The following is a 26,306-nucleotide window of genomic DNA, read 5'->3' as shown; positions in this document are numbered from 1 at the left end:
TTTTTTCTATTTATTTTATTATTACTGTTATTTTTTTTTTTTTTGTGATTGTACATATATATCAACATCTTATGATATTATTTACATTTTTACAACACTTGGTTTTTGTCACTTTATGTGTGTTTATGTTTTGTAACTGTGAAGTCTTGTTCCTGTAAAGACAAAACACGAGCACAATACCAAATACAAAATAACGATGCACCATTTATTCACAAGAATGGTTCACCTCATTAGCGGTCAGTAAATCGACTTATTGTAAATGAATAAATGAAATAAAATGAAAGATAAAGTAAGTGAAATAATGAACTTAACATGGAACATGATCAAGAATCACTTTCCAAACAGAGAGCATAGCGTAGTACTTACCTGATAGGGCGGTCCACTCAGTGAATGCGGACGTAATGGCTCAACTACCCTTTCTCGATTAATGTAATCATGAAGACTCAACTTCCTTATTGTACAAGCCGTCCTTCTTTTTGATCAATGCAGGTTTGAATGCTCACCGACCCGAATGGACTATTCGGGATCGTCCTTTCAACTTCCTCTGACGATGACTATTAAATTGAGTGATGGTGATGTCTCGCCCATCGGTTTCTTCACCTTCCTATAAATATAAGTTCCGCTTCGCACCTCCTTCCCATCCACTGTCCAAAGCATATCGATTTCTTAAGTGATTTTCTTCCATGGCCTTCAGAAGCCAAGTCTCATCTTTCGTCCAATCCATTCCTGACGACCTATGGCAAGTCTCTCCTTTGGATCAACTAGCCTGGTTAAGATACTTCAAAGACCTAAAACCTAACCCTGGCTTCTTGTCTTGGCTCATTTCTCATTTCAATCCGAACACCCTGGTTTTCCGGTTTGAGGACTCTGAAGTGACTCCGACCTATGAGGAAATGTGTGCCGTGATGGATCATAATCCTGAGCAAAACGAAACTCCGACCTTGCCCCCAGATCCTAGGTATGATCTAGCTGAGATCGTGGCCTTGTGCCCGGTTTACCTTCCTGATGGCATAAACGTGGATCAAGGTCTTCCTTTGGAACCTTTCTTGAACAAATTTTTGTCCCCCGATCTAGATCTGCCTTGGATCCGAGCTTGTTGCTTCTTGCTGCTGAATGTGTATGCCATGAAGAATCATCAACCCGGAATTGGAGATTTTCGACTTCTGACCGTTGTTCGTGACATGCAATTGTACCATCGTACCGTCTTCATGATGATCATGGGAGAGACAATGTGTTGGGTCAGGGATATTGCCCTTCACATTACTGACTTCAATGTTCATCATCGCGGTTGTCCACTGCATTTGCAAGCCTGGGCTCTGGATAAATTAAGCCTAATTCCTCCGGTTCCCGCTCGCTTGATTCCAACTTACGGACCTGCTGTTTTTCAATCTCGGTCTCGGAGACGCTTCGATTTTGGTGATAACCCTACTATTCGGTGGACCTGTCCTTGGTGGAGAATTAGACTGGCCACGATCGGAAGCATGAATCTCAATTATGTGTTGTATGCTAGTCTAGACCGTTCCATGGCCTATTTCCTAGATAGGATCAGTCGTCAGTATGGGATGATACAGCGTGTTCCCCGAGTCCACAACTTCAAGAGCGGCTTGATAACATCACATCTGTTGATTAATTTGGCCGATCGTTGGCAAAGTCGAAACACCATACATTTAGATGAAGGAATGATGCAAGACACTGTGACGCCTACATATGCCAACTGGTTCTTTACCCCACAATGATGTCGCGCTTTGTGAAGGCTGACCTTTGCTGATATGTCTTCTCAGAATAACTGTTGTTTGTTGTTTTTCTCTTGCGTTCAAGCCATGAGCTTTTACCTAAATGTACCCGCTTTTCTTTTAATCAATGATCTTGATGATTCTGTCTTTATTAATTCCTGCACACATGGACAATGAAAGACAACAAAACTTTTCTTTCGAAATTATTTGCTGTGTTAGTCATCCAGGGCTTCTGCCCTCGGGTTAATAAATGAAAACTCAATAAAGTAAAAATTATTCTGTAAACATAGGATCTTATGCTTGTAAACAATAGAGAATGAAGTGACTGTTTTGTAATCTGCACAAATTAACAATAACAAATGTTACTCCTCTATGTATGCGTGAACTAATGCAAGTGCTAAGGGTTTTTTCATAGTTTTGTTGATCCTTCTGGGGAAATCGCTGAGAAAATGATACTCCTTCCTCTGATCAACGTCTTCTTTTTTTTTTTAAAATTCAATGTTTAGGCAGGACCAATGGCCAAGACACTTCACACCAAATGAGTCGATCTTTGTTTAAATAAACAGAGAGGAAGGTCTTGCATTCTTCGACCGTAATACCAGGACAAAAACAAAAATTTTGAAAACACAAATTCTTTATTAATCTTACTTCTTTTCAACATTATACAGAAGTAAAGAAAGTTTATTCTAATACAATGGTCATTCGTTTTAACTACTTGATTCCCTATTCCCCTTCAGGTCAAGTTGATGGTGTTTGAGTAACCAATCACTAATTTGTCACGAACGCATGGCATGAGTTCTGCATTTAAGCTAAGCACCACGCGTTAATCCCAAGATTTTACTATCATTATTTTGCGTTTTTTTTTTTTACATGCTCTAACTTTTGCCTAGGCCGCCCTTGCGGGTTTTCAACCTAGCGAACTCATTTCTTGCCTAAGCCGCCCTTTTCGGGTTTTCAACTTAGCTCTCCCTTTTTTTTTTTTTTTTTTTTTTTGAAATCATCATTTCAGACATAAAATCTTTTCATTTGATCTTGATTGATAATTCGATTGACAGGCTCTCCTTCCATAGTGACTAATTCGACGGTGCCTTTAGGTAGTAGCTTCTGAATTCTGAACGGCCCATGCCAGTTGGGTTTAAATTTCCCACCAGGATGATGTTGGGCTTCATGATCCAATAACCTAATCAACACCAAATCTCCATTCTTTAAAGCCCTTGGATGTACTCGCTTGTTGTAGAAACGAGCAATCCTCCTTTTTCTCATCTGATCCTGGAATCGAGCATTCAGTCTTCTTCCGTCTAAGAGTGCCAGATCTTCGTACCTCTTCTTGACCCATTCTTCTTCGGTCAGACCAGCTTCTACCAAAACCCTGAGAGACTTCTTTTCGAGCTCTACTGGTAACACTGCCTCCATCCCGTATACCAATTCAAAGGGAGAAGCTCCATTTACTGCTTTGAAGGTAGTGCGATGCCCCCAGAGCGCGAAAGGAAGTTTCTCAGCCCAGCTTCTATACTTTTCACACATCTTTGACAAGATTCTCTTGATCTCCTTATTTGCAGCTTCTACTGCACCATTAGCCTGAGGGCGATAAGGAGAAGAATGGTGATGCTCAACCTTGTACCTATAAAGCAATTGGCCAACTTCTGCTTGAAAATGAGAACCATTATCTGTAACTATGTGATGAGGAACGCCATAGCGACAGAAAATGTTCTATTCAATAAACTTTGCCACGTGCTTGGCAGTTAAGATTCTGTAAGATTGAGCCTCGATCCATCTAGAGAAGTAGTCAACTGCAACCAATATATACTGATGACCATTGGATGCTGCAGGTGAAATTTTACCAATGACGTCTATACCCCATGCAGAAAAAGGCCATGAAGGAGTTGTTGGATGGAGTTCAACAGCGGGTAAGTGGCTTCTATTGTCATGATATTGGCAAGCTTTGCAACGGCGCACATACTGGATGCAATCGCCCTCCATCTCCATCCAAAAATAACCTTGCCTCATGATCTTTCTTGCTAAACTTATACCGCTTAAATGAGTACCACAGACTCCTTCATGAACTTTTCTCATTATATCCTCTCCTTCTGTCTTGCTCACACATCGCAGTAACATTCCATCCCAGGTTTTCTTATAGAGTTCGCCATCGGCTAAGACATAGTGTAGAGCCATTTTCCTTAAGACAGCACGGTCCTCTTTCGTCGCCTCGTCAGAAAAGGTACCTTCTTTCATATACCTCAGGATATCCGTAAACCAGGGTTCCTCCTCCGACTCCACCTGATGCACGTAATGTTCTTGATAGCACGGTATATTGGCTGTAGTGATGATAAATGGCTTCTTCGGAACTTTGCTTAAATCCTGCCAAGCCGACGCTAAGTTTGCCAAGGCGTCTGGAATTCTGTTATAGATCCGTCCTATGTGAGTGAAAGTGATCTTATCAAACAATGCTGCTTTCTTCAACAGATACTCAACATAGGGCTTCAATCTTTCCTCTTCTACCTTCCATCTCTCGTTGGCATGCTCGATAACCAGTAAAGAATCTCCTATCACTTCGACCTCCTTAGCGCCTGATGCAAGAAGAGCTTCCATTCCCATGATGCATGCTTCATATTCTGCCATGTTGTTAGTGACCGGGAACAATAGTCTCTTGCACATAGTTGTGACTTCGTCGTTAGGTGCTTCTATAACAATACCAGCCCCAGCTCCATTTCTGTTGGCTGATCCATCAAAGTACAATCTCCAAGCTCCTGTATCAACACTCAGCAAATGTTCATCCGGAAATTCCAATTCCCAAGATTCGTCGTCTGTCACAGGGTTTTCTGCTAGGAATTCTGCCACAGCTCGACCTTTGACCGTCTTTTTCGTTACGAACTCCGCGTCAACACTAGACATTTGAATCAACCACTTAGACAGCCGTCCCTCTAGAGTAGGCGCCTTCTGCAAATACTTCAGTGGATCGATCTTGGAGACAAAAGTGACCTTGAAAGAATCAAAATACGACCTCAATTTCTTTATCGACCACACTACTGCCATGCATGTTTTCTCAATTAGATTGTATTTCTCTTCGATAGGCAACAGTTTCTTACTGATGTAATAAATAGCTTTCTCTACTCCAGCGGCATCCGGCTGTACCAGCATCGCTCCCACTCCTGCATCTTCTATAGATAGGTACAAGATCAAAGGTTCTCCTGGTCTTGGTGAGCTAAGCACCGGTGGATTCATCAAGTATTTCTTTATATGGTCAAAAGCTTTCTGGCAATCTTCATTCCACTTGACTGGCTGATTCTTTTTCAACAACTTGAAAATTGGAGCACTAGTGATGGATAACCTCGAAATAAATCTGCTGATGTACTGAATTTTACCTAGGAAACTTCTTACCTGCCTTTCTGTTCTTGGCGGCTCCATATCCTGAATGGATTTTATTTTGTCCGGATCAACATCAATTCCATTAGGTCCTACCATAAAACCTAACAATTTTCCCTTCGTCACTCCGAATACACACTTCTTGGGATTAAGCCTCAAATTGTACTGTTTGACCCGTGTGAAGAACTTCTCCAACATCTCCGCATGTTCTTCTTGTGTTTTTGTCATGATCACCATATCATCTACATACACTTCCAATCCTTTATGGATCATATCATGAAATAACGTAGTATCCATCCTCTGATATGTTGCCCCGGCGTTTTTTAGCCCAAACGGCATCACTCTGTAGCAAAATGTTCCAAAGTCAGTGGTGAAGGCAGTCTTATGTTTATCCACTAAGGCCATCAATATCTGATTATACCCTGAAAATCCGTCCATGATAGAATAACATCCCATTCCAGCAGCACTGTCTATCAAAACATCTATATGTGGAAGTGGAAAGTCATCCTTAGGCGAAGCTTTGCTTAGATCCCTGTAGTCGACATAGACCCTTATCCTGCCATCTTTCTTCAGCACTGGGACTATATTCGCCAACCATTCTGGATAGTGTACTACTTCCAAGAATCCTGCATCTAACTGTTTCTGGACTTCAGCTTTGATCTTGTCCTGCCACTCTGGTCTGACTCTTCTCCTTTTCTGCTTTACTGGCTTAATACTCGGATCAGTAGGGATAAAGTGCTCTGCTATTGATCTGTCGATCCCTGGCATGTCCGCGTAGCTCCAGGCAAATACCTCTGAGTTTCTTTTGATACATTCTTGAAGATCATGTCTGAGCTCAGTTTTAAAGTCTGATCCGATTTCAATTATTTTAGGATCTTCGGCGGTGCTTAAATTAAATGCGAAATTATGCAATGCATTTATGTCAAATATGCGATTGGTATAATCAATGCCATGAACGTGACAATCAGGAAAACAAGAAAACAAATAGTCAAAGTTCACTTCCCTTGATTGAAATAAAAGAGGAAAACCATCCATATTGTTCTCAAAATAAGCATCAGAAAAATAAAATACAGGATTAACTGCCTGTTCGATACATTCATTACAAGCATCTTTAACTGCCTGGATCACTTCGTCAGCATCTGCGCCTTCTTCTTCTTCCGCCGGGGTAGCTTCTTTCTTGGCCTTTCCCTGCTCTATTGCCTTCTTTGCCTTCCTCTTTGCCTCTTCGGCATCTTCAGCAGCTAGAACAGACTGGAGGATCCGTGCCTTGGCCTTCTGCTCTTGCACTGACTTGGAAGCTTCATCCCCAATCCCCAAAAAGTCTTCAAACTCAGATATCTTCTTCGGCCAATATATTCAATACTTGCTTCTGTCATGTATACCATGAACTCGGTTCCATCCACCAGCTGTTCCAAAGAAGGTTCGAGCGACTTGACCAATTTCTCCTCATAATCGGTCGTGAATATCTCCAAACCTGGATAGGTCTTTCCTTTGCTCTGGAATTCCCCTTCAGCTTGTGGAACAAAGAAAATCTGATTCAAGTTTGACCCTCTGACCGGAGATCGAATCTCATATTTTTCTTTCTTTCTATGTTCAGAATACCCCAGCCCACGTTTGTCTTGCTGCCTGGATGCTGATGAAAGAGGCTCAAACTTTCCTTGCAACTCCCGGCCCAAACCTTTGCCATACTGCCAATTCATCTTCTTCATCATCTTTCTAGAAAAGGGACTCATGCTGTTTACTGCACTCTTGCTCTTGGCGATGGATGCATCAATCACTGCCACTTGGAAGCCTGATAAGGGTACTGCCAGTTCTAAACCTTCCACTGCAGCCACATTCAGATCCTCCTGTGCGTTAACAGTTACCACATCTGTACCCCATGGGATTTTTACTTTTCTGTGCAGAGTGGATGGAACCGCGCCTAGGGGATGAAGCCACGACCTTCCTAACAACAGAGCATAGTTGGCTAAGATGTCCAGCACAATCACGTCTACCCAACTTTCCACTGCCCCTGTGGATATCTTAGCTTTGAAGGTCCCTTTTGCATTTCGCATAGTGTTATCATAAGCCTTGACCACCATGTTTGATGGCTCAAGCTCTGATTCTTCAATTTTAAACTTGGACAGCATTTTCAACGGACATACGCACAGTGCAGACCCATTACCCACCATCACATTCCTAGTATCTCGTCCATTGATGGCAATTTGAATGTACAGTGGCTTACAATGGTTTCTTCCCTCTGGTGGGAGGTCTGTGTCAAAGAAAGTGACCTCGCCTATTCTCCGTTGTAGCACATTGATCATATCAACACTTTGAATTCGAGCCGGCACCCTGACGAAAGTCATAGCTTCAAGTAAAGCTTCTCTATGCTCCTTAGATGCTATCAACAAATCCCATATCGAAATGTCTGCCCTGGTTCTCTGTAATTGGCTCAGCACCGAACTGGTAGTTACCCCATTAAGTGTCTTGTTCTGACTGGTTTCTCCTACTTCGCCAGCCTTCTTTTGCCCTTTCATTACCTCCTCCTCATCCTTTTTCTCCTTTGGATTCTCCCCACCTTTCTCCGTCACTTTCTTCTTTGTTCCCTCAACAGCAATTTCCTTTCCCTTGGCTTGCATACTATTCTCCGGATTGTACACTCGCCCGCTGCGCGTCAAGCTCTGAACACCTATCTCATTCACTTCTTCCTCACTGCTGTAATACCATTGTTCTTCTTGATCGACCAAACTCTTTTGAATGGCCAGCTGGAGTTGTTCATCTTCATCTTCCGGCACGTCGCCTACCTTCACAGTGATACTTTTCTCAATTTCAATCTTCAGTGGCACCTTCTCTTCCTCATCACTGCTACAATCGTCCCATATGTTCAGCATAGCGCACATCTGCTCTTCCCATTCTGCTTCGGCTAATACCACTTCTTCTAGTAACCCGCTCCCAATCGCATTGACCGATCCACCCGACTGAGACTTACGAGGCGGGTAATTGTACTGATATTGGGGAAGCGGATTGTTCTTAGTGCTTGGCTTGTTCTTTTTCGAAGGCTTGGTAATTTTCCCACTGTCAATCAAAGCTTGAATGTCGTGCCTTAGTTTGAAACATTCGTCAGTTGAATGCCCTTTGCACTGATGGTAATCACAGTTTCGGTCCATATACCTCCCTCGCACGGGCTTAGTCGGATCGACTGGCAGCTTTGACAACACCCCGTTCTTGATGCAAGATCTTAGTACTGTGCTCAAAGGTCTTCCTAGGTCAGTGAACTCTCTCCTAGTTCTCTCATTAACCGCACCTATCACAGCACTACTGGCTCCTGACTGATTCTGATTACCGCTTCCGGCACCTCTGTCACCATAAGAAGTCCGGTAATTACCAGACCCTCTGTTCTTCTTCTTTTCTTCCTTATACAATTCCTCGATGTTTAAACCAGCGCTTTGAACCAAAGAAAAATCAGTGAGCGGCTGAGTCAGCATCCTTTCTTTGAAGAAGGGCAACAAGCTCCTGCTAAAGATTCTGATCAGCTCTTTGTCCTTTGGCCTTGTCTGAACTCTATACAGCTTAGTCCTCCACCTTCTGTAGTAATCGGAAAAGCTTTCATCCTTCCCTTGTCTCAAACTCTCCAGATCACGCAGACTGAACTCATCACTCTCTTCAGTCTTGAAATGTTTGAGAAAGGCGGTCTGCAGTTTGATCCAATTCTTCTGAACCTCCTCGTCTAAACCGTCATACCACCTCCGATAGTCTTTATGCAGTGTTTGCGGAAATGCACGCAAGACATCTTCCTCATTATACCGGTTCATCTGGGATACTCGGAGAAATTCAGACAAGTGAGAACGAGGATCATTATCTCCTTCAAATATGGAATGCTTGAAGGTTTTAAAAGAAGCCGAGCTGGTCGGGTGCAGGACATACTCAGTGATGTGAAAATTGGTGACAGGGTCTTTCTCTTTCATTGCAGCCATCTTGTCAAATCTTTCTTTCAAGTCTGTGAGTTGCTTGAGCATATCATTTTCAACAGATGTGGCGTTTCCCACAGAAGTTTGATTATCCGATACAGGTTCTGGATCTTGCCTTTCTTCCACCACAAGCTGTCTGCTTGATCTAGGAGGAGTATTCTGGTTTTGGGCCCTATCTTGAGCAAGAGACGCAGCCACAATCTGGGCAATGGTCCTTATCTGGGCCTCAGAAAATCCGGTTTCGTTTTCTGTGTTATCCGCCATTTCTACTGAATCTGAGTCAGGCTCTGAATCTGATATATTTGAATGATCCACCGAACTAATTAGAGCAAATTCGGGGATTGGGGAGATTCTGACGAGATGCTGACCAGGATGTCGGTTCCAAGCTCTCAAAGTGGTTTCCCGGGAAGGATCAGTTCTAACCAAAAAAAATTCTGAGTTACAAAAGGTCCTGCATGTATGCATGTGAAAATGATAGCACATAGGATGGAGAATGCGCTTCTAATGCGCTAAAGCCGGTATGGAAATAAGGTCTCGATTTCAACGATCGGATCAAAAATTCGGTATGAATAATGTATCAACAACTTATTTTGTATTTAAACATTTCAAGCATTATCTGTCGTCAATCGTTCCTTTTGGATTTACGGTTGACTATTTTCTCTCGAATCCCTAACTTTTGCCTCGGAATGAAAGAATTTCCGAACGGGATTTTACTTTTTTTTTGTTTATCATTTTTTTGTATCCTTACCTTTTGCCTTAGAACATATGGTCCCAAGCAGGATTTTCTGTTATTTTGTTACAAAATTTTATAATCTCTCACTTATTTTCAGATAATGCGAGAAATGTTGAAATACAAAAGAACTGCAACCCCCTTATAGCTCCCTTTTCTTTTGGGTATTAGTTCACTATAAGTAATTGCATCATATTATTCATAACGAATTTGAAATCCGGTCTCAAAATCAAGGTCAAATGTCCATACCGAACATTAGCTCTTATTAGTGCATGGCTGAAAAGGAAGGTGTTACATGGTGCATGAATGTCACAACATATGTACAGTTTATAACAAACAGGGGAACGGGAGATAGGAAATGCATGCCTTCCAACCTTATTTCTCCCACACACGGATTCCATTGGTATAAATTCCGACATCTATTTCCTAGGTATTGGTCTAATCTCAACAACCAACAGGGGGTTTTGAGATTGACGGAATAAACTCTCGGAAATGAATGCGGCATTTCAACAGCAAATAGCATCGGGTGGACCTTAGGGGAAGTAACTAAGGCTTTGACCTATATGCATTGGCTTTAGTCTTATTGGGCTTAACAAAAGTCTGGGTTCCGCAAACAGGATTCGGGCTTTTGTTGGGCCTACTCCTTTTGACGCACCTTTAAGGTACTAGGCTTGCGGTTGGTAGTAACGTTAATTCTCGGATGGATGCACATCGCATGGTCTAGGCTAGATCCACCGTCAAACTTAACACCAGTACCGAAGGGTGATACGGGTAGAATGAGGTGAGAAGAGAGAAATGCAAGTGAATGCAAAAATCCTATGAAAGGAAAAAGAAAGCAATTAAACATATATGGACGATTAATAATTTTCCATCGGCTTTTTCTAACCAATTTTATTTTAGAAATAGTAGGCTTTTGGAGTCAATTCCTAATTGCAACTACTATATTGTTTATTAGAAACAACCGGGGATAGTGGGTGCAAAATCCCCAGTGAAGTCGCCAAACTGTTTTCCCCCCCGGAGAAAATCAAAGGTTTTATTTATTTGAATGTGCATTTAATTATTTATTTTGGAAAAATGGTGATAAGAACCCTTTTTTGGATACGCGATGCCGATAAATCGGTCTTATAAAAACATTTTAAGTCGCCACCCATTATTTCGGCAATGGGACCGTTTTGATTTTATTTTGTAAAAGTGACTCCATTTTAACCCATTTTATTCAAGGCCAAATTATTTAAAAGACTGGTCAGGCGAACCGATGAGGTTCTGGGTAAGGGAATTGGGTACGTCGGCCCGCTGGAAGCCGACGCCCGGAAAACCGGCCTCTTTTAACCTATGATTTCTAATTTGATTTTATTTTTAGAAAAAGCCAATTATTTAAACCCAACCCGAATAAATCGAACCGAGTTCCTATGTGGAAAATTAATTAACCGTCCGAATTAATTTCATCCATTGCATTCATCACAAATAAGATATATCATCCACCATCCATCCATAACACATAATAGAATAAAAGACCCGCTCTTGCCTTATGGTTAAAGGCGGGCCACAAACCGGATTTGATAATTTGATAAATAATAAGCAAAAGGAAATAAATCCTAAAAACCTCAAAAATCATTAATAATTAATTGGTTTGATTTGATTAAAACTTAATTTGCCCATGTTTGATCATTTTCTGAGTTGAGATTAAAGCCCACTTAATAATATAAAATTAAGGTGAAATAGGAAAATACACTGGGATTTTTAGGACAGTCGCGTCACGCAGGTGTTCCATAAGGAACAGTCGCGTGACGCAGCTCCCTTTATTCATCCTGGAATTTTAGAACAGTCGTGTCACGCAGGTGTTCTATAAAGAACAATCGCATGGCGCAACTCTTGTTATGTTACTGGAAATAGGAACAGTTGCGTTACGCGGCTGTTCTATGAAGAACAGTCGCGTGACGGAACTCCTAGCTGCGTGACAGAACTATTCACGACTTATTAATATTCTCAGTTTTATTGATTATCCATTCAAAACATCGCATTAAACACAAAAGTATCCTGAGTCTGCGAATAGCTGCGTCACGCAGGTGGTCCAATCCAGGTTAGAGACTTTTGGACATGAATAGTCGCGTCACGCAAGTGATAGCTGCGTGACGCGGCTGCTCTGGTCCGCAACTACCATTCAAACTGCTCTTTTTACGTTTTCTTTTATCAACAGAGGTTTAATATGATTCAGAAACGCTCAAAAATGGGCGAAATGAAATTTAATCAAAACCAAACTAACTAAAATACTAAGAAAATGGGATTTTCACAAATAAATAACTAAAAGTGTAAAAGGATGGATTAGATGATTACCTAACCCTCAGATTTGAGGATTGCATACGATATGATTGATCTAATGATGAAACTTCACGATCCCAGAAGTGTCCAACGTCCAATCTTAACAATTAAACCCCCTTTTTTTATGTTCTTTTTTTTCTTTTTTTTTTTTTAGTTTTTAATCTATGTGCCTAATGGCTTCATCTTACTCAAAGGTACTCACTGGAGTATTTGAGGAAAATCCTAGCCGCAATCCTTTTCTTTTCGTCTAAAATGCCTTAGTCTTTTTGAGAGAAAAATGAGGAAGGTTAAAAAAAGTCCCGTTTCTGCTGTGTAATGCAGTATTTATATGGCTAGGGCGACAGGGCAGTCGCGTCACGCGGGTATGAGCTGCGTGACGCACCCGTAAGCCTACGTGACGCGACTTACTTTTCGTACAGTTGCCGCGTATCCATACAAACAGTGCAGGCCACTGCACGGGCGCGCGCCAAGGGTGTCAGACCCGTTAGAGCTGCGTGACGCAGCTAAGAGTGCCGTCACGCAGGTATTAGCTGCGTGACGCAGCCCTAACATGGGTCAGACTTCCTTTGGGCGGTTTGATTCAATTTTTGATTTAGGCACTTCTGGTTTATTGTGAAACCTCATCCTTTGTTCTCATATCATCATCGGGTCAGGTGGAGGCCTAAATCCACGCGTCAACAGCCAACAGTCAGCTGACAGTGATTTTCGCAAGTGTACAAAATCGTAACAAGTAATATAGAGTAAGAGAGTACCGTATCCACAGGGATTGTATATCAAGTACCAAAATTATGTTAACCTATTATTATTTAAAAGATAATAAGGGAGAATTGTTGTAAGGAAAATAAATTTGAAAATAAAAACAGAAAGAGATCAAGCACAAAATTTAGGTGAAAAGAAATCAGGGATTTAGATTACTAGGGAATTTGATTTCACTTAATTCTATCCAACTTATTCTATTAGTTCATTAATCAATTTTAATTGTCCAAGTAGGAGAAACAACCCTAGAGTTACTAACAAGCTCTCCCGATGTATTGTTAGTTATTTTAATCTAGTTAATTACCTATCTTCCAATAGTGAAATCAAACACAAATCAGATCTTTGGGTTTTGTGGTTGTTTTGTGAGTTCATAACCTAATGATCATTCACTTATGAAAACCCCCCTTGAGTCAAACCATATAGCTTCCGCATCTAGTTATTATTCTCAAGTAATTTATTATCTTTTTCATATCAAAAACCCTTCTTCCGATAGTGATTATTGAAATAATTCAATCCAGGGGAGAATTCTGCCTGGAAGCTTTAAGCACAATAATAAATTATAACAGGAACAATGAAAAACAAATCTAATATTATAAATTGGAATCGAATTAAGTTATATCAAATCCCTAGTATAAGAGTTTAGCTGGACATAATAATTAAATAAAACTCAGTCATACTTAAATCAATTATCATACTTAACAATAACAATGAAAAGAAAAATAAGATGAAGAGTTTAGAGATAAAAACTAGATCACAGCTATGTGGATGGCTTCCTTGAATCTTGGCACAACCTTTGGATGCTTGAAGTCTTTTGAGAGAGAGAGAATTATGCAGAAAATAACACAAAAATGAGATCCCTTACAATGAAAAGTTTCCCTCTTTATATAGAGCTCCTGAAGGCAAATCTGACTCCGTTTAGGAAATAGAATCCTTATTTAGTGCAAAGTCTTCTATAGGAGATCATGACTGTTTAGGCCTTGGATTTCTTCTTAATTAAGACTCCTTTCTCTTCCAAAATAGGTCTAGGTCTTATTTAGTACGTTTAGGAAACTCTTTGAGGTGGGCCCGTGTGAGGAAAAGATTGATTTGCGTCTTTAGATCACACTAGTTCTGTCTTCGAAGCACGGGCGTGCCATTATGCACGGCTAGGGCGTGCTTAAGTCTGGAAGTTTGGCTAGTGAAGCACGGGGTGTGCAGGACAAGCACACCCTTATGAATCTTTGAGGCACGGGCGTGCCACTTAGCACAGGCTGGGGCGTGCTTGCTTCTATCCTTCCCACCTGGAATGTTATGGGCGTGCTAGACTTGACACGCCTTAATCCCCTTTTAGGCACGGCCGTGCTTTTTGGCACAACCCAGACCGTGCTTACTCCTGACTCTCCCTTGATTTCCTTAGCTTTTAGCACGGTTGTGCTTTCTAGCACGGCTTGGGTGTGCTGGAGGTTGAGTATCTTGCCTTGTAATGTTCTTTTCTATGCCAAATTCCTACAATTTTCTCTTAGATCAAGCGGGTTAAGAATCAAGGAAGCTTTGAACAAAATTATACTAAAAATGAATTTAAAATCGAAGCAAAGTGATAAAACTTATTAAAATTCTAATAAAAACTATATTAAAAATACTATAGAATTAACACTATCAAAATTCCCCAAACTTAAACCATTGCTTGTCCTCAAGCAACAAAACTAGATTTTTAAGAGAAAAACAATTTGACAAAACTAGCTTACCATGGTTGGAGATGATTTAATCGTAAACCTTCAAGATATCATGATTAGTAATTTAGTGAACAAATCAATTGTTCTCCATGCTACTCATATTTAAGCTTGATTTCAATTTTTAAATAAAGCACGTTCATTGACTAAAATATAAGTTTAAAGAGATTGTCAACACTAATACTCATTCAATTTATGATAAATAGGAAATGAATTATCCAAAGAATTTTTAACCTTTTAAAAATAAGACAATTGATAGTGCAAATGTGGCATTCCCATATGCAAAGTTAGTCATCCCTTCTCCACAATTTAACTGCATATGATTAAAAGATCAAAAGGTCTTTATTTTGGGTTGTAATGGGGCTTCCGTGGTGTAAATTTTTGCTTAAAAAAAAGGATAAAAGGTAGAATAAGAGTACAAAAGAATGTATAATATCCAGAATTCTATTTTAATCAAAAATTTTACTGGTTCCAGGGAGTGTTTATTTTGAACTTTCTTTACTAGCTAGAGACATTTTGGCAAGGTTTTTCCATAATCTTTTGGTACTTTTCTTCCTTGCTTTTTTTTTCAATTCAACTTGAATCCTTTTGATTGCTTTTTATGTGTCTCTTTTTGATTTTTTCTTATTTGGTAAACTTGCTAGTATCATTTGAAGAATTCTCCCTCTTTGTTGCTATATTCTAATTAAAAGTCGAATCTTTCGATCATACAATCCTTTGTACTTAGGGTAGGAATTTGGAATTGGTGTAAAGGCTCGGTTTATTGAGGGTGAACAAGAAAATCTTATGGTTTACAGGCTTCAAAATTGGTTGCAAAGGTCATATTTTTAACTTAGGTGGTTTATGCTAAATATGGGTTTCAACAAAGAATGCCTAAATCATCTCTTTTAAAATGTAGGCATTTAAAATTTTTCGCCTCGAAGGGAATTCTAATTTGTTCTAGGAATGCCAAGGTTTAAATAGCTTTGGATTAAAACACGCCTATGTACCAAAAATTTCACAAAAATCAGTGTTTTAGGATCTTTAGAAACAGATAGTTTAAACCAATGAACATGTTTAAGTCAAAATTTCCAAATTCAGAGCTTAAGTATACTAGAATTGAGAATCAACTAAATTCAACACTTATTACTAGACATGAGAACCTTCAAGCTTGCTCGTAATCATTCCAACCATGTTAAGCAAAAACAAAAAATTTTTAGCTAAAATTTCCTTCCCCCAATTCAATTAAGCACATTGTCCCCAATGTGTGCAAAATAACTTCCCCAAACTTATCGCATTATTAGAAGAAAAGCACTAAGAGAGCAGAAGAAACTTTACCAAAATTGTATTGAAAAATACAATAGAACGGGTGTTGGAACATGTCATAGCTAAAAGAGCAAACTAAACATTAAGAGAAAAGAAACTACTAAAAGTTATAAGAGTTTAAATAACAGACAAACTAAAAAAATAAAACAAAATCAACCAGATCATTGTATTAGAACCAAAGATAAAAATAAGAAACAAGTGATAAGTGAAAAATCCATCACTGCTCTAGTGGTGGGGGTGGCTGTAAAAGCTGGAGAATGGTCTGAAGCTGGCCTTGCATTTTATCCATCCTAGAATCAAGGCTTCCGTTCATAATTTCGATGGACTGGAAACGGTCTGCAATCATCGTCTCCATCCCGTTAAGGCGTGTGTCAAATATGTCCATTCAAGACATCATCCTTGCAAGGACTTCATCGTTGGACATATTTGACGTACCTTGAAAGGATGGACCAGCACCGGATGTACCTGCACCAAAAGAAGAAGTGAAAGGGGTAGGATTATCCTCCTCCATGGCAGCACCACCTGCGGCCTCAGCCTCTCCATCATCAGAATCATCCTCTTGAGCACCTACTATTTGATATGCATCTCTGACTTTTTCGATCAATTTCATATGGATCATGACATCCAAATCCAATCTGGTCCCACGCACTCCTCCTACACTATCATAGATTGGTCTAGCCGGGTTCCATATTCGTAAATACATAGCAATGCGGGTCACAAAACACCCTATCATGATAGCCCCTTTATCTGCCCTAGCTACCCTAGCCCACCTTTGGCAAAGCCAATACCCAACATTCAGCAAAGCTCCGTTTTCAATGGCCCACAAAAAGTATAATTCATTCAAGCTTAAGACTCCATCACTTTCACTCCTTCCAAATATAGTGTTAGACAAAAATTTGTGGATGTATCTCAAGGAAGGTTTTTTTAGTTTGGAGGCCTTCGAATACCTAGGATTATAATTAACTTCATCTATAAAATCTTGCCATGTATTACGTGCGTTGAAATCACTAGATATTTGTATTTGACTGTTTTCTGTGGGGAATCCGAAAATATGGCTAACTTCATTCACAGATAATTCAAAATATCTACCAAGTAGCCTAAAGCGAATTTTGCTTGGGGGAGAGGTAGGCAAAAACCGGATGAAAGAAGAATAAGAACTTAAAAATTCTAGAGTTAATGGTGCATAAACTAGATCTTTCATCTCTAAAAATTTGCTCCATCCTATACGCCTAAGTGGGTCTATCACAATATCTCGAAGACCCACTTAAGCTAAAGCAGTTTCATCAATGAATCTATTTGGTAAAATAGGGTGAGGGGATAGTTTAGTGTACCTTTCTTGTTGCTTGGGTGAAGCGAACTCAAATAGAGGAGCCGGTGTTGAAGGAGGTTGAGGAGCCGTTGAGGATCTTGCAATTGGCCGTTTGTGAGCGGCAACTGAGGATGCGGGTCTGCTGCGTTTGTATCTAGGAGGCATGGTTGAGGTTGATGATATGAAAATTTGGTGTGGAGAGGGTTTGATTTGAGAGAAAAGGAAGAAAAAGAGAGAAAATTTGGGAGAGGAGGGGTGATGGCTAGGGTGTGCGAGATGGGAATGAGGCGGTTAAAGGCGTGCTCTTTAAATAGAGGCGCCATTTATTGCGCATGTCTGATCGTGGCACGGCTGTGCGAATTGGCACGGCCAGGGCGTGCTTCCTTCTGACCTGCAAGACGAAAAATGGGGCGTACCTCACACGGGCGTGCTTCTTGGCACGCCAAGGGCGTGCTTTCCTCTGTCCCTCAAGTTGAAAGATTGCTTGCGGATAGCACGAGCGTGCTATCTGGCACGCCTTGGGCGTGCTTGTCCCTTACTTCTTCTGAGTTTTTTTTCCTTTTTCTAAGGCACGGGTGTGAACCCCTCCCCAAAATGCCATAGGCATGTGAATGCATGTGACTAAAGGAAGAAATGCACGTGAATGTATGAGTCGCCACCTTGTTTAATTGTTTTAGGGTAAACTAGGAAAAACCCTAAGTGACTCCAATTTTAATTAACCTAGTTACTAGATTAATTAGCCCAATGTCTAAGGCATGGTCTTCGAACCCGAGGTGGATCCCGAGACTATGTCATGCTGATGAAACTAGGTTATGTGATTCGACTTGCCGCCCGGGGTTAGATCCCGAACGTGCCTACGTACTTCCGTTTGAATGGAAGATCAAAGTCAACGTAGTTCGATAGGCCTCTTTTAGAGGGCTTTGAATGGGATGCTTTATGCATGAGTGTGTGTATGCTTTGTGCATTTTGTTTAGGCATTTTGCCAAAAAGGTTGAAGGATTTAGGCACTTGGTGCCAAAATGTTGATTTTGAGGCTTTTAGCCAAAAGAATTTAATTTGGGCTTATTCTTGCCAAAAGATTGATTTTTAAGGCATTTGTGCCAAACGAATTGTTTTAAGGCTTTTAAAGCCAAAATATTGGTTTAGGCAATTAATTTGCCAAATGATGCTAATTGGGCGATTGTCGCCAAAGTTGATTGATTTAAGGCAGTTTATTTGCCAAAAAAAAAAATTGTTTGAAGGCTTTTAGCCAAAGAAATTTAATTTAAGCGATTTGTCGCTAAAAAGGTTAATCTTCACTTATAGGCAATTTGTTTGCCTAAAGTGATTAATTAAATTGAAATATAGGCAATTTATTGCCATAATAAAAAAAAGTGTTTAATTAGGGCCTTTTAGTCACAATTATTGATTAATTAGACTTAAGCCAAAACTTGTTCGAAATAAAGGCAATTTCACCATAGTTATTGATTAACTAGGCTTTTAGCCAATATTGTCGAATTTAAACTTTAATACCACGATCATTAATTAACCGGGCATTTAGCTTAAATTTATTTAATTGAGGCAATTTATTTGCCTAGTTAATGGTATGAATGCATTTATGCAGTTATAGAATTTAAGAGGAGTAGAAAAGAAGCATGCATGAAATGCTAAAATTAAAAAAAAACAGAGTTTAGTTTTGCGTACCTGATTTAGTCGACGGCCACTTCTTAACTCCAGGTTAAGCTCCTCGTTAAGGGAAATTAATTAATTTAATTTTAATGACCACTTAACAAAGAAAGAAAGCAATAAAAGCTAAATTAAAATGCAAAAAAGCAGTAAAGAATTCGCAAGGAGCGAGAGGGAGAAGGAGCGTCCGTCAACACAGACTGAGTGAGGAAAAAAGGAGGCCCGAGGCCTGTATTTATAGGCGCAAAACGGACTGTTTCCGGTGGCTGGGTCGCCGGATGGACCGCCGGCTCGGCGGCCCGCCCGGCGGCCGGGCCGCCAAGTCTCGGCGGCCGGGCCGCCGGCTGAGCCGCCGGATCGGCGGCCCTCCCGGCGGCCGGGCCGCCGGGTCTCGGCGGCCGGGCCGCCGGTTCGTCGGCGGCCTGCTCGGCGGCTGGGCCGCCGGGATGGGCCGCCGGCTCGGCGGCTGGGCCGCCGACTCGGCGGCCTTCCCGCAGCCAAGCGCCGGTCTTTCGGCGGCTGGGCCGCCGGGTCGTCGGCCTTCCCGGCGGCTGAGCCGCCGGGATGGGCCGCCGGCTCGGTGGCTGGCTCCGGTGGCTGAGCCACCGGGGCAGGCAGGTTTATTCCGGGGGCTTTTCCGGGAGTTCCGGACCTCCAAAAAATATTCCGAGACCAGTTCCGAGATCCTCGTAATTTTCCGGACGTTTCAAGTACCATATTGGCATATTTCCGATGAACTTTCCGAAAGGCCTCCGGTCCGGCCGGACTGTTCGCAGTCCGGAAGAAAACAGGCTTTTGAGCCTCAAAATTTGAGTGTTCACAGTTGCCCCCCACCGGCAACCATAAAAATGATTTATGGGCGTCGGTGGTTGTTTGAAGACCAAATTTTAGAGGCGAAAATCAGACGCGTCCGGAAGACCTGCCTTTTAGCCTTTTCCTTATAAATAGCTTAAGAATTCATTTTTCATTCATTCCAAACTTTCAAAAAAAACAAAGAGCTTCTCCAATTCTCTCAACTTTCTCACCATGGCAGGCTATAGCAGTGATGAAGACCTTCTGGAGTCTCTGGGGATCTCCCTTGATGATGCCAATCTGGCGGTGGAAGCTGATACCCACGCCTCCGTGACCGGCATCTTTGCCCAGGTAAGCTCATTTCTCATTTATTTATTTGGGCCTTGGGCCAAAATGTGAATTTTTATTGGGCCTTAGGCCAAACAATGAATTTTATTGGGCCTTAGGCCAAATGTGAATTTTATTGGGCCTTAGGCCAAATGTGAATTTTTTGTTGGGCCTTAGGCCAAATTGTGATTTTTTGGGCCTTAGGCCAAAATTGTAATTTTTTGCTCATTATGTTTATCAGTATGCATGCTAGGAAAGCACTAAGATATTACCCTTAGTAAGGAACCGAGGAGTAACTCTTAGGTCATTTTACCTTTTAGGATTGCCGTATTAAGTTGGATGTCGGCGAGAGTTCAATAGCTGGAATTCCGCCCGAAATTCTTGATTACAGCCACCCGGTGGGTGCAATTATCCGCCCGTCTTATCTGGGTTATCTAAGACACCTTGACATGGCTCGGAACAATCACAAGGAATTATTGGGTGCTTTGGCCGAGAGGTGGTGGGACACTACCAACACCTTCCACTTTTCTTGGGGCGAGCTGACAATGACTCCTACGGATTTTTCTGTGATTTCCGGGATCCCTTTCGGAGTTCGACCGATTGAGCTGTATGATGATTGGAGGTCTGAGATCTCCTCTGACCGAATGTTGAAGTTGATTGGGCTGGACCTGCCCCGGATTGTCGAGCCTGGCACGGTTTCTCCCGCGTTGAGCATTTCTAGGCGCTGGTTATCCCTCCAGGCCCCTGACATCTATGCTAGATTTGGGCGGGGAGAGTTGACGGCTACTCAGGTAGCCAGATTTACCTTGCTGCTATTATTTGCTTCGACCTTCTGGTCCAACAGAAAAGAGAGATTTAACCCCTCTATCTTGAAGAGTTTGGAGAATCTGGCCCATTTAAAGGAGTATGACTGGGCTGGTGCTATTCTGAGCCGCACGTATGATGATATGTGTGCTCTGAGTCGAGGTCACTGCAAACTCAGCGGAACTTACTACTTCTGGGAGGTAATGTAAGGAACATTCTCCTTTTCCTACATCTGGATTTTTCTTTTTTCACTGACTCTTCTTTTTTTTTTTTTCTTCTTTTACACAGACTTGGGCATTCGAATACTTTCCTTACACTCGCCCCGAGCTGCTTCAGCCTGACCTTGAATTGGGGCTGGCACCTTTGGCTTGGAGATGGTACAAATCACGTCTTCACGCTGTTCGGTGCAAGAAATCGCTGAAGGAACTGAGAGCCTTCTTTGATACATGCTCTTTGGAACTGGTATGTGCTTTAATGATTTTAGATATGTTAAATAAAAATGATTTATTAACATAAAAATCTTGTAGGCTGAAGTGGGGCCAATGACTGCCCGTCTACAGAGCTGGATTCAGGCTGATTCTGGCTTCCAGCGGTCAGACACTTTGACTCAGCGGAGGGTGGTTCTGTCGCATCCATTCTTACGCCGATATTACTTGGGCGAAAGAGTGGACATCCAAATAAGAGGCTGCCGTTCTGTCCCTTATCCCCCTCCCACTGACATGCGAGCGGGCAAACAGATGGTGCTCACTGCTACTCATACCGAGGGCATTCCATACTTGGAATTCGTTATGGAGGGAGATTATGATGAATTCTGCCGCATTACTTTAATGCAGCCCATTGGATCTCGTCTTGATGATTTCCAAGGACCGGCTCCTTCTCAGCCGTTCGGCACTCGTTCTTCCCGAGCTTCGGGTCCTTCAACTAGGACTCCAAGGAGGAGGCCTGTGACTGATCCTACTTCTTCTACTCCGGTTGGGGGTTCTTCGCAGGCCGGGCCTAGCCGACCGGCAGGCCCTTCTAGGGCTCCTCGGGCCATTCTGGAGGCTACCGGGCCGCTTCATCCGGATCTGGTTAATCTCCGCCTACCCTACAGTATTTCCCACTTTGTACCCGACGGCCCTCCAGCTACTCGAGAAGTCTCCCTGGAGGGTGTGGATCGCCTGGCTCTTCCTTCCGAGGACATTACTGAGGTAAAACCTGATACATCTCTCACAAAAAGGATTTGTAAGAGCTTTGATATTGACTCGTGTCTTTCTCTGTATAACTTTCAGGTTCCTGTCGGGTTGGTTAATCAGATGATGGAGCTGATTCTTGGATTGCAGCAAGAAGTGGCTGTGGCCTGGACTCAGATGGCCTTTGATGATCAGAGGAGGAGGAGGCCCCGCCGCTGATAGCTTCTGCTCTACCTTTTATTGTTGTACTGAACTTTTGTCTGTACCTGCACTTGATATGTATCTTGTACTGAACTTTTGTACCTGCACTTGATATGTATCTTGTACTGAGCTTTATCTGTACCTGCACTTGATCAGTACTAACAAAACTTGACAAAAAAAAAAAAAAAACATGTATGCATGGTTTATTAGGTCTGAGAGGAAAAGAGAGAAAAAACAAAAAGGATTTTATTTCAGTTTCTCTCTCTCTTTTTTTTTTTTTTTTTTTTTTTTTTTTTTTTTTTTGGGGCCGGCGGCTGGCCGCCGGGTGGGGCCGCCGGCTCGGCGGCCGGGTCCGGCGGCTGGCCGCCGGGCTGGGCCGCCGGCTAGGCGGCCGGTTTCGGCGGCTGGCCGCCGGGCTGGGCCGCCGTTCCGGGCCACCGACTCTGAATTTCCTTCTATAAAAGCTGGATTTCAGCCCCTTTTTTTCTCTTCTCGAATTCTGTGCCAGAAAAAGTCCAATTTCGGTCAGTTTTTATTATTTTTTTTTATTTTTTATTATTATACTTTTTTTATTTTTATTTTTATTTTTCAGTCTTTCATTATTTTTATTTATTTATCATTTTTCTTTTTAGAAAAGATAACATAAAACAAGAAAGAAAAGAACAATGAATCCCTTCTATAACCATAGCATGCACAGCTGGACTAGGAGTCTCTCCAAAGTTGAAAAGATCAATCTGGGGAGGTACGGTCTTTCTCCTGCCATTACTCTCAGAGGTGTGGTAATTGATTGGGATTTTTTGAGGGCCTGCATTAGATTTTGGGACCCCGAGGCCCACGTTTTCCGGTTCGGGGCCATGATGGAAGAGATGTGCCCTCTTTTTGAGGAGTTTTGTGCCATTGTGGGATGTGACCCTAATGCCCCTTTGGTCAGGCATGAGATAAAAGCTGGGTATATTAGATCGTTTGAGACCCTGTTTCGATTCAGCCGGCCCCAAGCTAGAGCTATGATCGTTAATGACCAGAAAGCGATCCTGCTGCCCCTGATTGATGAGTTCTCAGAGGCTCAACCAGATGACCCAAACCGGATGAGGCTGAGGATGCGGGCTTTAGTTTTCTGTTTGTTGGCTGGCTTCTTGTTTAACCGGGATCCAGGCTTCGGGGATCTGCGCCTTTGTCCCATGGTTTGGCAAATGGAAGACATGGGTTGCATCGGTGGTCTCGTACTGGCAGAGACTATTAGGAGCCTCGACAGGGCTGCTTTAGGGTTTGAGGAATGGACAGTCTCTCCCATCATTCTCCAGGTATTTCCCTTTACTACCTTTCCCATTTCCTTTTCCTTTTATTATTTCATTGTAATAGAAAGGATCCATTACTCAGGTATGGTTGAGGGACCATCTCCAAGTGGTTGCCGCTCCTACTCTTTTACCCTACAATCCTTCTCAGTATCGTACCCGGAGGATCTTAATCACACGCCCTTCTACTGATGCATGGACTTCATGGCTGATTGAGTTGGGCCCCGATGAGATATTGTGGTTCGTTCCTTGGTACAATGTTACCCGTTTCATCCAGGTCAGCTTTCGCCATTCTCGGGTTTATCTTCTGGGCCTCACCCATTGTACTTGGTACTGCGCTTTGCGCGTTTTAAGACAAATGGGGATAGATCAAACTGTTCCGGTTATAGATGACTTTTCAGCTGATTCGGCCATCACTCCAGGTGTTACCCGAGCTGTCCTTAGGGCTTGGGTAAGAGATCATCAAATGGTTAGGCCTTTGCCTAACCCTGCCAGTGTTCAGACTTCTCCTGAGTATCGGGCTTGGTTTATTACTACTGTCTGGCCAATTGAGAGACCAAGGAGGACTGCACTGCTGAGCGTACTCGAAGGTTGGGTTCAGGCTGATGCTGAGGATGAGGTTGGGACTGGTGAGGAGATTATGTTGGCTCCTCGGACCGGCGAGGCTGGGCAGATAGGAGACTCAGAGGATGCCGCCCCGCGGAGGCGACGGGATGCCTAGACTTCTATAGGCTTTTTGGACTTTCATTGTTGTTTGATCTTTATTTGGGATTTTGGATTTTTGGATGTATGTTTTATACTTTTGTCTTGGACTTAGCTTTATTTTGGATTCCTTCATTTTCTTGACTTTATTGCTTAAATTGAGAATGTTGTTTAGCTTTCCAAGCATTTTCCAACTTTATTTATTTAAGCTCTAATTTTTGCCTAAACCGCCCTTTCGGGTTTTCAGCTTAGCGAGCTACCCACTTTTGCCTAAGCTGCCCTTTCGGGTTTTCAGCTTAGCGGGCCCCGACTTTTGCCTAAGTCGCCCTTTCGGGTTTTCAACTTAGCGGGTTTTTTCTTATTTTCCTTTTTCTTTTTTTTTTTTTTGGCAAAGAAGCATGAAATTTGTGAAATGACGATTTTTTTTTTTTTACTAATGCTTAGACCGCACCCAATGAGGGTTGCCTACATATCTCCGATATATAATTTCTTTTTTCCAAAGAGAATCAGGCCTAATGTAGTTCATTTACATCATGCAATGATTACACATAATATCTTTTCAACTGATCTAAATTACATGGATTTGTAAATTCCAAACCATCTAAATCAGTCAAGACGACGGCTCCGCCGGATAATATCTTCTTCAACACATAGGGCCCGGCCCAATGAGGACGGAACTTCCCACGTGGGTCTATGATTGGCTGTCTAATTTCTTTCAGAACCAAACAACCTTCTTCGAGTTTCCGATTTTTAACCTTTTTATTAAAATGCCGCGCTATTCTCCTTTGATAAACTTGAGTCTGGTGGATTGCTCGCAATCGCTTTTCGTCCATACCCAAGAGTTGCATATGATAATTCTCGGCCCAATCTGCTTCGCTGATCTGGCTTTCTCGGATAATTCTTGCCGACTGAACTTCCAGCTCAATAGGCAGCACTGCTTCCATACCATACACTAAGGAATACGGGGTTGCCCCGGTGGGCGCTCTGATGGAGGTCCTGTATCCCCACAAGGCAAATGGTAACTGTTCGTGCCATGCCCTATGCTTCTGCACCGTCTTCTGCAAAATGACTTTTATGGCCTTGTTTGCAGCCTCAACAGCCCCATTTGTTTGTGGACGGTAGGGAGAGGATTTATGATGCTGGATCTTCTTTCGCTTCAGCAGGTCTGAAAACTCGTTTTGAAAATGAGATCCATTATCAGTGATAATCTCGAATGGTGTTCCATACCGACAAAGGATGTTGGTACGAACGAACTGTGCTGCCTTCTTGGCATTCAAAACCGAATAGGAGGCTGCCTCGATCCACTTTGTGAAATAATCAACAGCAACCAGGATAAATTGGTGGCCATTAGAGGCCTTCGGATGGATCTTTCCAATTATGTCTATGCCCCAAGTTGCGAAAGGCCATGGCGAGGCTATGGGATTCAGATTGATCGGAGGCTGCCTTTGCAGTTTAGCGAAGATTTGACACTCGTGGCATTTCCGTGTGTGCCTCACACAATCTTCGTTCATAGTTGACCAGTAATAACCCAGGTTCATAATTTTCCGAGCCAGGGCCATCCCATGCATGTGTGGACCAGATTCCCCATTATGTAAGGAATCCATGATGGTTTGAGCCTCTTCTTCGTCTACGCACTTCAGGTGCAAGCCATTCCAACTTCTTTTGTACAGAATTCCCTCAGTAAGGAAATATCCAGATGCTAACTGTCTCAATGTCCGTTGATCAGTTTTAGTGGATCCCTCCGGATAGGCTTCACTCTGAAGATAATTCTGTATATCCCAGTACCAAGGCTTGTCATCCACCAAATTCATAACGTGTGCTGGCTGTTTCTGTAGCCGGACTGTCAGAGGTCGAATGACTTGGTCTCCCTCTACATTAACCATGGAGGCCAAAGTAGCTAGGGCATCGGCAAACTGATTCTTGGCTCGCGGCAGGTAGTGGAACGATAACTCTTCAAACTGTTGAGCCAATTCGTCCAAACGTTGTAGGTAAGGAACCAAACGTTCTTCTTTAATCTTCCATTTCCTTAGGGCTTGGGAGACTATTAGGTTGGAATCTCCGAAAACCCTGAGGAATTTTATTCCCTTTTCAAGGGCCGCTTCTAACCCCTTGATGCAAGCTTCATATTCGGCTTCGTTGTTGGTGCAAGCGAAATCTAGTTTAACTGCAATTGGGATGTA

At 42.2% G+C, this 26,306-nt stretch overlaps 3 protein-coding genes across 3 annotated transcripts; all 3 read left to right on the top strand.

The window, feature by feature from the left end:
• Positions 1 to 19,491: 19,491 nt before the first annotated feature.
• LOC149495620 (uncharacterized) lies at positions 19,492 to 21,180 on the top strand. The gene is made up of 3 exons (XM_089723217.1): positions 19,492 to 19,979; positions 20,276 to 20,682; positions 21,096 to 21,180. The coding sequence occupies exons 1-3, from the start codon at positions 19,863 to 19,865 to the stop codon at positions 21,178 to 21,180; spliced, it is 609 nt and encodes a 202-aa protein (XP_089579343.1). The 5' UTR covers positions 19,492 to 19,862.
• Positions 21,181 to 21,211: 31 nt separating this feature from the next.
• On the top strand, positions 21,212 to 22,166 carry LOC149495619 (uncharacterized). Its single transcript, XM_089723426.1, has 2 exons — positions 21,212 to 21,949; positions 22,031 to 22,166. The coding sequence occupies exons 1-2, from the start codon at positions 21,302 to 21,304 to the stop codon at positions 22,148 to 22,150; spliced, it is 768 nt and encodes a 255-aa protein (XP_089579552.1). The 5' UTR covers positions 21,212 to 21,301; the 3' UTR covers positions 22,151 to 22,166.
• Positions 22,167 to 22,816: 650 nt separating this feature from the next.
• LOC149495618 (uncharacterized) lies at positions 22,817 to 24,149 on the top strand. The gene is made up of 2 exons (XM_089723439.1): positions 22,817 to 23,433; positions 23,510 to 24,149. The coding sequence occupies exons 1-2, from the start codon at positions 22,822 to 22,824 to the stop codon at positions 24,143 to 24,145; spliced, it is 1,248 nt and encodes a 415-aa protein (XP_089579565.1). The 5' UTR covers positions 22,817 to 22,821; the 3' UTR covers positions 24,146 to 24,149.
• The last annotated feature ends 2,157 nt before the right edge of the window (positions 24,150 to 26,306 follow it).

Source organism: Jatropha curcas, chromosome 6 (assembly GCF_041381405.1).
Source record: "Jatropha curcas cultivar XTBG-Jc1 chromosome 6, XTBG_Jcur_1.0, whole genome shotgun sequence".
NCBI lineage: Eukaryota > Viridiplantae > Streptophyta > Magnoliopsida > Malpighiales > Euphorbiaceae > Jatropha > Jatropha curcas.
This window is presented reverse-complemented; position numbering and strand designations above follow the sequence as displayed.

Bases quoted from the DNA above. Each gene is read 5' to 3' on its own strand.
- LOC149495619 (XM_089723426.1), top strand. From the start codon at position 21,302: ATGACTGCCCGTCTACAGAGCTGGATTCAGGCTGATTCTGGCTTCCAG. The intron at 21,950-22,030 runs GTAAAACCTGAT...TATAACTTTCAG, and splicing joins CTTCCGAGGACATTACTGAG to GTTCCTGTCGGGTTGGTTAA.
- LOC149495620 (XM_089723217.1), top strand. From the start codon at position 19,863: ATGGCAGGCTATAGCAGTGATGAAGACCTTCTGGAGTCTCTGGGGATC. The intron at 19,980-20,275 runs GTAAGCTCATTT...TTTACCTTTTAG, and splicing joins TGACCGGCATCTTTGCCCAG to GATTGCCGTATTAAGTTGGA. The intron at 20,683-21,095 runs GTTATCCCTCCA...GAGCTGCTTCAG, and splicing joins TTGAGCATTTCTAGGCGCTG to CCTGACCTTGAATTGGGGCT.
- LOC149495618 (XM_089723439.1), top strand. From the start codon at position 22,822: ATGCACAGCTGGACTAGGAGTCTCTCCAAAGTTGAAAAGATCAATCTG. The intron at 23,434-23,509 runs GTATTTCCCTTT...TCCATTACTCAG, and splicing joins TCTCTCCCATCATTCTCCAG to GTATGGTTGAGGGACCATCT.